The sequence below is a fragment of the Oncorhynchus kisutch genome, linkage group LG13 (assembly GCF_002021735.2).
Source record: "Oncorhynchus kisutch isolate 150728-3 linkage group LG13, Okis_V2, whole genome shotgun sequence".
Taxonomy (NCBI): Eukaryota; Metazoa; Chordata; class Actinopteri; order Salmoniformes; family Salmonidae; genus Oncorhynchus; species Oncorhynchus kisutch.
In genome coordinates this window covers 20,732,894-20,746,170 of record NC_034186.2, presented here as the reverse complement: position 1 = coordinate 20,746,170, position 13,277 = coordinate 20,732,894, and the positions used below count along the sequence as shown (strand labels likewise).

The 13,277-nt window shown below is 43.7% G+C and overlaps 1 protein-coding gene across 10 annotated transcripts in view; it reads left to right on the top strand.

Moving 5' to 3' along the window:
• The window catches only part of ptprfa (protein tyrosine phosphatase receptor type Fa), a 408,795-nt gene that overhangs the window by 303,014 nt on the left and 92,504 nt on the right, over nt 1-13,277 (top strand). For all 10 annotated transcript variants that reach the window (XM_031785716.1, XM_031785715.1, XM_031785723.1 and 7 more), the window contains one exon: nt 4,654-4,847. In XM_031785716.1, the coding sequence (XP_031641576.1) occupies nt 4,654-4,847 (194 nt within the window). The remainder of the gene's footprint in view (nt 1-4,653; nt 4,848-13,277) is intronic.

The following is a 13,277-nucleotide window of genomic DNA, read 5'->3' as shown; positions in this document are numbered from 1 at the left end:
CATCTCCCCCCCCCTCTCTCTCTCTCCATCTCTTTCTCCCCCCCCCTCTCTCTCTCTCCATCTCTTTCTCCCCCTCTCTCTCTCTCCATCTCCCCCCCCTCTCTCTCTCTCCCACCTCTCTCCCTCTACCCTCTCTCTTTCTCTCTCTGTCTCTCCATCCTCGATCTCACTCTATCACCAATGATCCCCCCCACCCCCACAGCACAGCAGCACCCGCAGAGCTGCCTGCCTGATTCCCTGTCCAATCACAGTGAAGTCTCATTTGCTCTGACACTGTGGTTAGGGCGCCCTGGGCCTTGAAGGCTGGGCCTCTGGCTCACAATTAATTTGTTTTAATAAACTAACATTAAGCTAATCTCTCAGCCTATAATTATTGAGATCCATCTGTATATCCCTGATGGTGGGGTATATACAGTATAATGCTGGGCTGTCTCTCATGTCAGCTGTGTTGTGTGCCTGTACACTGTTACAAGTAAAGGTGCCTGGATAAACCTTTTGGGTTGCCACGCCAGCGGAACCTTTCCAGCTGAAAAAGGTTCCTCCAGGAACCCCTCTGAAAAGGGTCTTCGAGGAACCCCTGTGTAAAGGTTCAAACCATGACCTTTTTCTGATGGGAGGGGTTACATTTTAAACCTTCTTAATAATATATTGTAGAGGTGGCAGCAGATTGAAGTTGTGGCTTTTTGGAGGCTTGACTTTCAGATATTTTTTGGGGGTCACCTGTTAGCGTAAATGTCATTCCTTTTCATCATGTTAAGTTTGTACTCCTCAAAGTAAAATGTTCCTTGAATATTTATGGACATTACATATTTGAATATAATATTAATAATCATAACATTTCTGATTACATACAGTATAAAGTGGTAACTATTCCAATTTGAGGAACTCATACACCCCTGTGAACCTCATTGAAGCTCCTAAGCTGTCAGTGTTCAACATTAACATGTGATGACAATACAACAGAATAAATGAACAGAAATGACTTTTACTCTTAACGGTGGCCAAAAAATATACAGTCGGGAGAACAAGTATTTGATACACTGCTGATTTTGCAGGTTTTCCCTACTGTAAGTGTATCATAGGTACACTTCAACTGTGAGAAACGGAATCTAAAACAAAAATCCTGAAAAACACATTGTATGATTTTTAAGTCATTAATTTGCATTTTATTACATGACATAACTATTTGATACATCACAAAATCAGAACTTAATATTTGGTACAGAAACCTTTGTTTGCAATTACAGAGATCATACGTTTCCTGTAGTTCTTGACCAGGTTTGCACACACTGCAGCAGGGGTTTTGGCCCACTCCTCCATACAGACCTTCTCCAGATCCTTCAGGCTTCGGGGCTGTTGCTGGGCAATACGGACTTTCAGCTCCCTCCAAAGATTTTCTATTGGGTTCAGGTCTGGATACTGGCTAGGCCACTCCAGGACCTTGAGATGCTTTTTACGGAGCCACTCCTTAGTTGCCCTGGCTGTGTGTGTCATTGTCATGCTGGAAGACCCAGCCACGACCCATCTTTAATGCTCTTACTGAGGGAAGGAGGTTGTTGGCCAAGATCTCACGATACATGGCCCCATCCATCCTCCCCTCAATACGGTGCATTCGTCCTGTCCCCTTTGCAGAAAAGCATCCCCAAAGAATGATGTTTCCACTTCCATGCTTCACGGATGGAATGGTGTTCTTGGGGTTGTACTCATCCTTCTTCTTCCTCCAAACACACGAGTGGAGTTTAGACCAAAAAGCTCTATTTTTGTCTCATCAGACCAGATGACCTTCTCCCATTCCTCCTCTGGATCATCCAGATGGTCATTGGCAAACTTCAGACGGGCCTGGACATGCGCTGCCTTGAGCAGGGGGACCTTGCGTGCACTGCAGGATTTTAATCCATGACGGCATAGTGTGTTACTAATGGTTTTCTTTGAGACTGTGGTCCCAGCTCTCTTCAGGTCATTGACCAGGTCCTGCCATGTAGTTCTGGGCTGATCCCTCACCTTCCTCATGATCATTGATGCCCCACGAGGTGAGATCTTGCATGGAGCCCCAGACCGAGGGTGATTGACTGTCATATTGACCTTCTTCCATTTTCTAATAATTGCGCCAACAGTTGTTGCCTTCTCACCAAGCTGCTTGCCTATTGTCCTGTAGCCCATCCCAGCCTTGTGCAGGTCTACAATTTTATCCCTGATGTCCTTACACAGCTCTCTGCTCTTGGCCATTGTGGAGAGTTGGAGTCTGTTTGATTGAGTGTGTGGACAGGTGTCTTTCCTACAGGTAACGAGTTCAAACAGGTGCAGTTAATACAGGTAATGAGTGGAGAACAGGAGGGCTTCTTAAAGAAAAACGAACAGGTCTGTGAGAGCCGGAATTCTTACTGGTTGGTAGGTGATCAAATACTTATGTCATGCAATAAAATGCAAATGAATTACTAAAAATCATACAATGTGATTTTCTGGATTTTTGTTTTAGATTCCGTCTCTCACAGCTGAAGTGTACCTATGATAAAAATGACAGACCTCTACATGCTTTGTAAGTAGGAAAACTTGCAAAATTGGCAGTGTATCAAATAATTGTTCTCCCCACTGTATATCTTAAAGTCACACCCCTACTAAACCACTCCAGGGTTCCTCCAGGAACCCGTTGCGACATTGAACCATTAAAGGTTTCTCCAAGAACCTCTCAACTAACCGAAGGTGCAAATATAAACCATTGACAAACAATGGTTATTTGAGGAACTCCAAGGGTTCCATGGCCTCTGCCACACTGGGTTAAGCCCCCACCTGACTAGGACTAAACATTCCCGTTCTCTTTGACATCTTTATTAAATGACCAGCTGAATAGCTTTCCCACTGCCCTGAGCTGACAAGCACATTATATGAGCTTGACTGCCTTCACACAGTGGGATTCTGGAAAAAGTGCATTAGCAACTTCTGCCAAGTGGCATGAGTAGAGGGTACGTTCTAGAAACAAGAGAACCTGGCATGAACCCACTCCATCTCTGCAACAAGGTTTCCATGGAGACTCCATGGGAGGGAGTGGGAGCTCTTTCTCTGATGAGAATCAGACAGCCAGGGAGCGATGGAAAAAGAGAGAGGGGTGGGGGTGGGGGGGGGCAGAAGGAAGGAGAGGCTGAGAGATGGAGAGATGAAGAGAGGGAAAGGGAGATATGAGGAAAGAGATACAGAGAGAGAGATGGAGGGGAGAAAGACAATCGCTGCTGGCCGCAGTTTGAGTCCGACAGCCCAGTCCATCTCTAACATCCCCAACACTGAAAGATGATAGTCTGTGTTGTTTTAAAACAATAGGGTCCATTGTGTCATCGCTTTTGGTTCCGTTTGAAACCAGCAAGTACAAATTAAACCCAGCAGTTCTCTGGATTGAAACCTTTGAAGACCAAACCTCAAAGACTTCAACAGCATCGTGTGTACAGTATGTGAGTGTATACATGCTGGGCTTCTCTGCTTATGTACCTCTTCCATTTTACACAGGCCTGGTATGCATTGTAAATGGCACTCTATTGCCTACATAGTAGACTACTTTTGACAAGTAGTGAACTATATAGGGAATAGGGTGTGATTTGGGATGCAGACCTGGGCTTTGTGTTTATCTGTTAATACAACGACCATATTGACTTTTCCTCTTCTGAAGGTCGGTGTAGGCAGCAGGATTCTGCAGGATTCTGGAAGCTTGCAGATGTATTATAAGGTTAAATGGTTTCAATTAGCAGAGCTGCTGTGCATAGTGCTGACTGGTAGATACTGAGCCTTTCCTCTCTGCTACGTGGTGTTGTGTTGCGTAGACTACTACACTAACAATCTGCTTATATCTGTACATTGATCTCTTAATACAGGCCTTTATAACCTGTACCACTTAACTTCCTTCTTCTCCTTCTTACTCTCTGCTGCATCCTATTGGCTATCATTACCAAGCCATGCTACCTCCACTGCTTCCTATTGGCTATCATTACCAAGCCACGCTACCTCCACTGCTTCCTATTGGCTATCATTACCAAGCCATGCTACCTCCACTGCTTCCTATTGGCTATCATTACCAAGCCACGCTGTATCCTCTCATTTTTATTGAAGTCATATTTGTAATAATGTAAAGTTTCTCCTTGTAGCTGACCATGCATCCTGGAGGGGCTCGTAAATAAGCTTGTTTCAATAGCAGCTCTGCTCTTCCTCTGCCGTGAAGCATAAAGTTTGGCCACTCAACCCAGCAGTCAACGTCCCCCCCTAAGGGACCACATGAGACACTTTGATTGATCTAACTTTCAAAAGTAGCTCAGCTGCGGATGAAGCTTTGATGCCATTCTGATAGAGATCCAGCTAGCTATAGAGCACTGCGTTTGGAACAGACTTGGTTGGTTGTCTTCTATGATTCTATGGGTGCATCTAAAAGAGGATGCCATTTTGGACACAGGCCCTGTCTGTAAGGTTTTAAGCCTAGCTGTATCCCTCAGTCAGAATTGAAGCTCAACGTGTTACCTAACCTCAACGTGTTACCTAACCTCAACGTGTTACCTAACCTCAACGTGTTACCTAACCTCAACGTGTTACCTAACCTCAACGTGTTACCTAACCTCAACGTGTTACCTAACCTCAATTGTTACCTAAACTCTGTTACCTATTACCCTCTCTCCCCAGTGCCTGGAGCTCCACCCAGGAAGGTGGAGGCTGATGTCCTGAACTCCACAGCCCTGAGGGTGACGTGGAAGCCCCCCCTCCAGGTGAAGCAGCATGGCCAGATCAGAGGGTACCAGGTGGTCTACTCGCGACTGGAGAACGGAGAGCCACGAGGCCAGCCCAGCATCATGGATGTCTCCCTACCTGAGGAACAGGTACTGTCCCATTGCCACTCAGCTCGCTCAGTCCTACACATACTACCTGAGGCACAGGTACTGTCTGTTGCAACTACTGGATGACACCATCTCACTCAGTATCACACATAATGTACTGTATATCCCAATCTCCCTCACCTTCATCTCCCTCTCCAATGTCCCAGTCAAACCTCTCTCTAATACTTTAACTGCAAATCAAATGCATACTTAAGCTGTGCTTGATTGAGCTAGCCTGCCCATTTGGTACTCCAGGAAGGCTCAAGCAAACGCTCAAAGAACCCAGGTCTCTCAAACTTTCAAAGATTCACCTCACACAGTTTTCTGTCACTCGGAATAGAGCTGGAGAAGATGGATTTTGCTCAGTAGGTAATAACTGTTACTCTCTGTCAGTGGCAGAGAATGGTAATCAATCACTATGATTAGTTAATTACTCATCTTAACATGATTGAAAAGGTCCTGTTTTTGTCCTGTGTGTATGTGCCTTTATAAACCACAGTGAACAAATCCTCCCTTCTCCATTTCCTCTTCAGTGGAATAAGGCAGGGATGAAAGACTGTTTTCAGTTTCTAGCCGTGCTGCTGATGAAAATGTATTGGGTGATTCTGTATTTAGATATGAATTTGGGGTTGCCTGCCTTTTATGTCATTGAGAATGTAAATTCACTGCCTTGTTATTCCAGGAAAAGGTTATGTTATATTGTTGCTTGGGTTTTTCACCATCTTGTTGTAGTAATCGTAAATTAAAAATATAAACTGCATAAACATAATCCTGATAAGGAATGCACACACACACACACACACACACACACACACACACACACACACACGAATGACTAGTTTGAGAAACAGATGCCTCACAAATCCTCAACTGGCAGCTTCATTAAATAGTACCCACAAAACACCAGTCTCAACGTCAACAGTGAAGAGGCGACTCCGGGATGCAGAGCTGCAAAGAAAAAGCCATATCTCAGACTAGCCAATAAAAATTAAAAATTAAGATGGGCAAAAGAACACAGACACTGGACAGAGGAACTCTGCCTAGAAGGCCAGCATCCCGGAGTCGCCTCTTCTCTATTGATGTTGAGAGTGGTGTTTTGTTGGTACTATTGAATAAAGCTGCCAGTTGAGGACTTGTGAGGCATCTGTGTCTCAAACTAGACACTCTAATGTTCTTGTCCTTTTGCTCAATTGTGATGGGTGCATCTAAAACTCCTCTTTATATTCTGGGTTAGAGCCAGTTTGCGCTGTTCTGTTAAGGGAGTAGTACACAGCGTTGTACGAGTTCTTCAGTTTCTTGGCAATGTTCCGCATTGAATAGCCTTCCTTTCTTAGAACAAGAAGAGACTGACGAGTTTCGGAAGAAAGTTCATTATTTCTGGCCATTTTGAGCCTGCAATCGAACCCACAAATCCTTATGCTCCAGATACTTAACAAGTATAAAGAAGGCCAGTTTTATTGCTTCTTTAATCAAAACAACTGTTTTCAGCTGTGCTAACATAATTGCAAAAGGGTTTTCTAATGATCAATTAGCCTTTTAAAATGATAAACTTGGATTAGCTAACACAAAAAGCGACAAAAACAACAACACAGAGTTACACATAAACAAACGTACAGTCAATAACACAAAAAATAAGAAAAGAAATTGGAACATTTGAAACACAGGAGTGATGGTTGCTGATAATGGGCCTCTGTACACCTATGTAGATATTCCATTTAAAAAATCTGCCATTTCCAGCTACAATAGTAATTTACAACATTAACAATGTCTGACATTTCTGATCAATTTGATATTATTTTAATGGACAAAAAATGGTTTTTGTTTCAAAAACAAGGACATTTCTAAGTTACCCCAAACTTTTGAACGGTAGTGTACATACAAACTCTCTGGTTCTCTCTCTGTCTCTAGTTGTATTAGGAATATCCTGTAGGAAGATCTCTAGTCGTTTTATAATGTTGTAGTTTTCCGTGTGAGGTACGGTAGGGAGAGGGTGTAGATACAAGGTGTTCTCCTGGTATTAGCTTGTGGGAGCATGCCTTCCTTCTCTCTGAAGCACACAGTGTCAAACCCTCTTCCAGCTTCTCAGCTTATCTGTGGTAGCACGCCATGCCATTCTCCTCAGATAGCTGCAGGCAAGCCTAGCTGACACGGTAGGTATGGAGGTGTGATGAGATGTTCAGCGAGACAATTCACTAGACAACATGTCTGATTCTGCTGCTGTTTTACAGCGGTTCGCTCAGGCAAATCTACTGTATTATCCACATCACTGGCATTGGTATTGGTGTGCTGTGAATGTGGGATACTCTGCTTGTGCACCTTAAATCTGCAGTGTGCGATTAGTACGTGGCACGACAGCTGGTCTGTTGTTTTTCTAATTGCAGACTGACCCTTTGTTTAGTTAAAAAGCTGTACCATACCGTATATAAGATAAATAATTGGTATAGCCGGGTCAAGCAGACTGGCCACTGTGCTCATGTTGGCGGCAGGGTTGCCTAGTGGTTAGTGCGTTGGACTAGTAACCGGAAGGTTGTGAGTTCAAACCCCCGAGCTGACAAGGTACAAATCTGTCGTTCTGCCCCTGAACAGGCAGTTAACCCACTGTTCCCAGGCCGTCATTGAAAATAAGAATGTGTTCTTAACTGACTTGCCTGGTTAAATAAAGGTAAAATAAAAAAATGTTTCTTTTTACTTCATTGTGAACAGAACGTGAGCTATCGCGACATCAGACTGGTTCCAACAGACTGCTGTTGACCAACCATTTTTCTGTGACCTTGCTATCAGACAGCCACCTAAAGACTTCTTCGCAAATCTCTGTTCCTTGATGGCTGCCTTATCTGGTCTCTGTGATGCACCACTCCTTCGACACACACACACACACACACACACACACACACACACACACACACACACACACACACACACACACACACACACACACACACACACACACTGCACCACTCCTTCGACAAACACACACACACTGCACCACTCCTTGGCCAAGCTGAAAAGTCATGTAGACTTATCATGTGGTGTGAGGCCGATCGTTCCGGTCATTTCACATTGTTTGGTTTTTTCTCTCTCCCAGAGATGTCTCACCTCTGATTTCCTTCATGAGGTGCATTCCTGTCTTATCTGGGCAAGAAGTAGAGCTTGATAAAGGCCTCTGCCTTTTCATCCCCCTACCACATTTATGACTCACAGATACAGGCAATGACTCACACACGGGAGCGAACACGCGAGCACACACATGGACTTACACACACATGGACTTACACACACATGGACTTACACACACACATGGACTTACACACACATGGACTTACACACACATGGACTTACACACACATGGACTTACACACACATGGACTTACACACACATGGACTTACACACACATGGACTTACACACACACATGGACTTACACACACACATGGACTTACACACACACATAGACTTACACACACACATGGACTTACACACACACATGGACTTACACACACACATGGACTTACACACACATGGACTTACACACACATGGACTTACACACACATGGACTTAACACACATGGACTTACACACACATGGACTTACACACACATGGACTTACACACACATGGACTTACACACACACATGGACTTACACACACACACATGGACTTACACACACACATGGACTTACACACACACATGGACTTACACACACACATGGACTTACACACACACATGGACTTACACACACATGGACTTACACACACATGAACTTACACACACATGGACTTACACACACATGGACTTACACACACATGGACTTACACACACACATGGACTTACACACACACATGGACTTACACACACACATGGACTTACACACACATGGACTTGCACACACATGGACTTGCACACACATAGACTTAACACACATGGACTTGCACACACATGGACTTAACACACACATGGACTTACACACACATGGACTTACACACACATGGACTTACACACACATGGACTTACACATACATGGACTTACACACACATGGACTTACACACACACATGGACTTACACACACACATGGACTTACACACACACATGGACTTACACACACACATGGACTTACACACACACATGGACTTACACACACATGGACTTACACACACATGGACTTACACACACACATGGACTTACACACACACATGGACTTACACACACATGGACTTACACACACATGGACTTACACACACATGGACTTACACACACATGGACTTACACACACATGGACTTACACACACACATGGGCTTACACACACACATGGACTTACACACACACATGGACTTACACACACATGGACTTACACACACATGGACTTACACACACACACATGGACTTACACACACACATGGACTTACACACACATGGACTTACACACACATGGACTTACACACACACATGGACTTACACACACATGGACTTGCACACACATGGACTTAACACACATGGACTTGCACACACATGGACTTAACACACACATTGACTTACACACACATGGACTTACGCACACATGGACTTACACACACATGGACTTGCACACACATGGACTTAACACACACATGGACTTGCACACACATGGACTTACACACACATGGACTTACACACACATGGACTTAACACACACATGGACTTACACACACATGGACTTGCACACACATGGACTTAACACACACATGGACTTAACACACACATGGACTTGCACACACATGGACTTGCACACACATGGACTTGCACACACACACATATGCACACATACAGTACATACAGTATCCCTGTGAGTGGATGTGTTTCTCAGGGGACTGTCTTGAAGGCTCATCTGGTGTAGTGATAAAAGTGACTCTACACGTACAGTAGGGGAGAGTGGGGTAAGTTGAGCCATCCTTGTTTATTGGAAACCATACACAAAATTAATAATGTGACCAAGTATTTAGGAAGAGGTCATCATTTCATGGAGTCTATGAAGGAAGAAACCACATGGGAAAAGTGTTGAGCAAGTCAGGTCCAAAAAACAGATTTTCACCAAGTCAAATAAATGTATTGTCTTAGAGGATTCATGATGCTTGTATCTAAACCAAAGAAGATATTTTTAAGATTGTATTATACGTCAGTTGGGATCTATTTAAGCTACAATAATATTATGAGGTCCTAAACCTTGCATGAAAGTGCATCCTTGTAGCTGTGTGAGCTAATATAGTCTAAATGTTTGTCTTGGGGTAAGTTGAGCCAATGGCAAGTTGAGCCAATTGAAGTGTTTTCTTCCCAGGCATAATGAAAGGCATAATGCTGGGATATGAGGTAACAACAGGACTGGGCCTATGTTAAAAGTGTTTAAAAAAGTACAAAGTGTCTGTTACTGTAGGTGTTAAGCGTTAAGAGATGCTTAACATTATCAAAAGACAACAGATTGTGATTGTGTTGAATTGTGTTTTGGAAATAAAGATATTCATGGTTTTAAAATGGTAGTTGTAATATTTATTCAGTACAGAAATTTGTAGGTGGCTTAACTTACCCTGTCTTGACCTCAATTTACCCCATACACGCGGTAAGTTGTGCCAAGAGACCACTTTTTATGGACAAGCTATGTTCTCCAAACTGCAATGTTTAAATGAATTCTGATTATTTCCAGGGATACACACCATCCTGAAATATATGTAGATATCTTTGTTAGAAACAATACTATATTTCCCTTGGCGGAATAATGGCTCAACTTACCCCACTCTCCCCTATGGAGCAACACACGCATGCAGACACAGACACACACACTCCTCTCTAAACTCAGATTGACCATCACACAAATTGACCGCTGATTTTGGAGAGTTTTTTTCCTCCTACTTTTATTCATAGAGATTGGTCCGTTTTTATTTGTAATGTTTCTTATTAAATGTCTCTTGCCAAACCAGTGGAGTGTTTTCATATTAGAATGAATAACTAGTTTGCAGTAGTTTCCTTAGTCCTCTGCATTGGAATGCCACACAGACCTAAAAGGAAGGGATTCCCAAACCTTCCATAACAAAGCCATCACCTACAGAAAATGAACCTGGAGAAGAGTCCCCTAAGCAAGCTGGTCCAGGGGGTCTGTTCACAAACACAAACAGACCCCACAGAGGTCATGGGCTGTTGCTCTGATCTGCTATACACACAAACACAAACAGACCCCACAGAGCCCATGGGCTGTTGCTCTGATCTGCTATACACACACACTAACAGACACCACAGAGCCCATGGGCTGTTGCTCTGATCTGCTATACACACACACTAACAGACCCCACAGAGCCCATGGGCTATTGCTCTGATCTGCTATACACACACACTAACAGACCCCACAGAGCCCATGGGCTATTGCTTGATCTGCTATACACACAGACTAACAGACCCCACAGAGCCCATGGGCTGTTGCTTGATCTGCTATACATACAGTACATATGGCCTGATTTGGTAGGGAGGAGGAGGAGGAGGAGGAGGAGGAGGAGGAGGAGGAGGAGGAGGAGAAGGAGGAGGAGGAGGAGGAGGAGGAGGAGGAGGAGGAGGAGGAGGAGGAGGAGGAGGAGGAGGAGGAGGAGGAAGGAGTAAAATAAGGGTAATTAAATAATACTTGGAGGATGAGGATCCATCTATATTAGGCTGTGTGTCGTTGGGTCTCTGCTGTATATGCAACACACACACACACACACACATACACACACACACAAACACACACACAAACACACAAATACACATTGTCGGATCTGTTGGATCTCTCTCGGTCTGTCGTATATACATCACACTCTTTTCTGTGATGGATGGATTCCGTCCCTGGTGCGGTGCTGAATCACTTTAATTGGGCTGTTTTGCTAGGCTCAGGTCTTAATGCCAGAGCAGAGCTCCCCAGTCCACGGCGGCCGTCTGTGCCCATGTTTATGGCACCCACGTCCTTGTCAGCCCCATGAAAAACAGTCTCTCTGGCTCCTGCTACTGATGAAGCCTGGGAACTAAATCTGTTTGAAAGAGGCCATCACCATTCCCCTCGGTCGCTTATAGAACATTACACACCCAAGGACAGAGATTGGTCACTTTTGTTAAGATGTATTTCACTTGCTTTGGCAATGTAAACATGTGTTTCCCATGTCAATAAAGCCCTTTGAATTGAATTGAAATGAGCTTGTTGCAGAGAAACATATTAGCAAATCTATAAGCTGTGATCACTATAGACATAGAGAGAGAGAGAACAGCATTTCAGTGAGAGAGAAACTAACACATTAGCTAGACTGTAAGCTGTCATCACTATAGGCTTAGTAGTGTGTTGTTTTTCAGTTGAAGGAAGCTTTAAAATTCCCCTAGCCGTTTTACTGTGGCTGTGGGTCATCTCTTTAGAACAGCAGGCAAGCTTGGATTACTGCTCTCTTTGTCCTGCTTATGACAAAAGCCTTAATGACAGAGTAAATTCCACCATATCAAATGATTGGCTGTGGAGGTTAGAGACTCTATGGAACATAAAGGTTTAATTGCCTGCCAACTCCCTGCCCAGTTCTTTATGACACCTTTAGCATTCATGTTTATACCTGACTCCCCTCTCTCTCCTTCTCTCTTTCTCCTTTCAGTTCAAGGCAAAGGGCTTTATTGGCATGGGACAAATATTGCCAAAGCAAGTGAAATAGATAATAAACAAAAGTGAAATAAACAATCAAAAATGAACTGTAAACATTACACTCTGATTGCACACTGTGGTATTTTACCCAATAGATCTTTATGGGAATTTATCAAAGTTGGACTTGTTTTCAAATTCTTTGTGGATCAGTGTAATCTGAGGGAAATATGTGTCTCTAATATTGTCATACGTTTACCAGGAGGTTAGGAAGTGCTGCTCAGGTTCCACCTCATTTTGTGGGCAGTGTGCACATAGCCTGTCTTCTCTTGAGAGCCAGGTCTGCTTACGGAGGCTTCTCTCAATAGCAAGGCTATGCTTACTGAGTCTGTACATAGTCAAATCATTCCTTAAGTTTGGGTCAGTCACAGTGGTCAGGTATTCTGCCACGGTGTACTCTCTGTTTAGTCACAAATAGCATTCCAGTTTGCTCTGTTTTTTGGTAAATGATTTCCAATGTGTTAAGTAATTCTATTTTTGTTTTCTCATTGTTTGGTTGGATCTAATTGTCTTGCTGTCCTGGGGCTCTGTGGGGTCTGTTTGTGTTTGTGAACAGAGCCCCAGAACCAGCTTGCTTAGGGGGCTCTTCTCCAGGTTAATTTCTCTGTAGGGGATGGCTTTGTTATGGAAGGTTTAGGAATCCGTTCCTTTTAGGTGGTTGTAGAATTTAATAGAAGGCCCTTCTTGCCTTGTCTCTCAGATCATTCACAGTTTTGTGGAAATTACCTGTGGTGCTGATGTTTAGGCCGAGGTATGTATAGTTTTT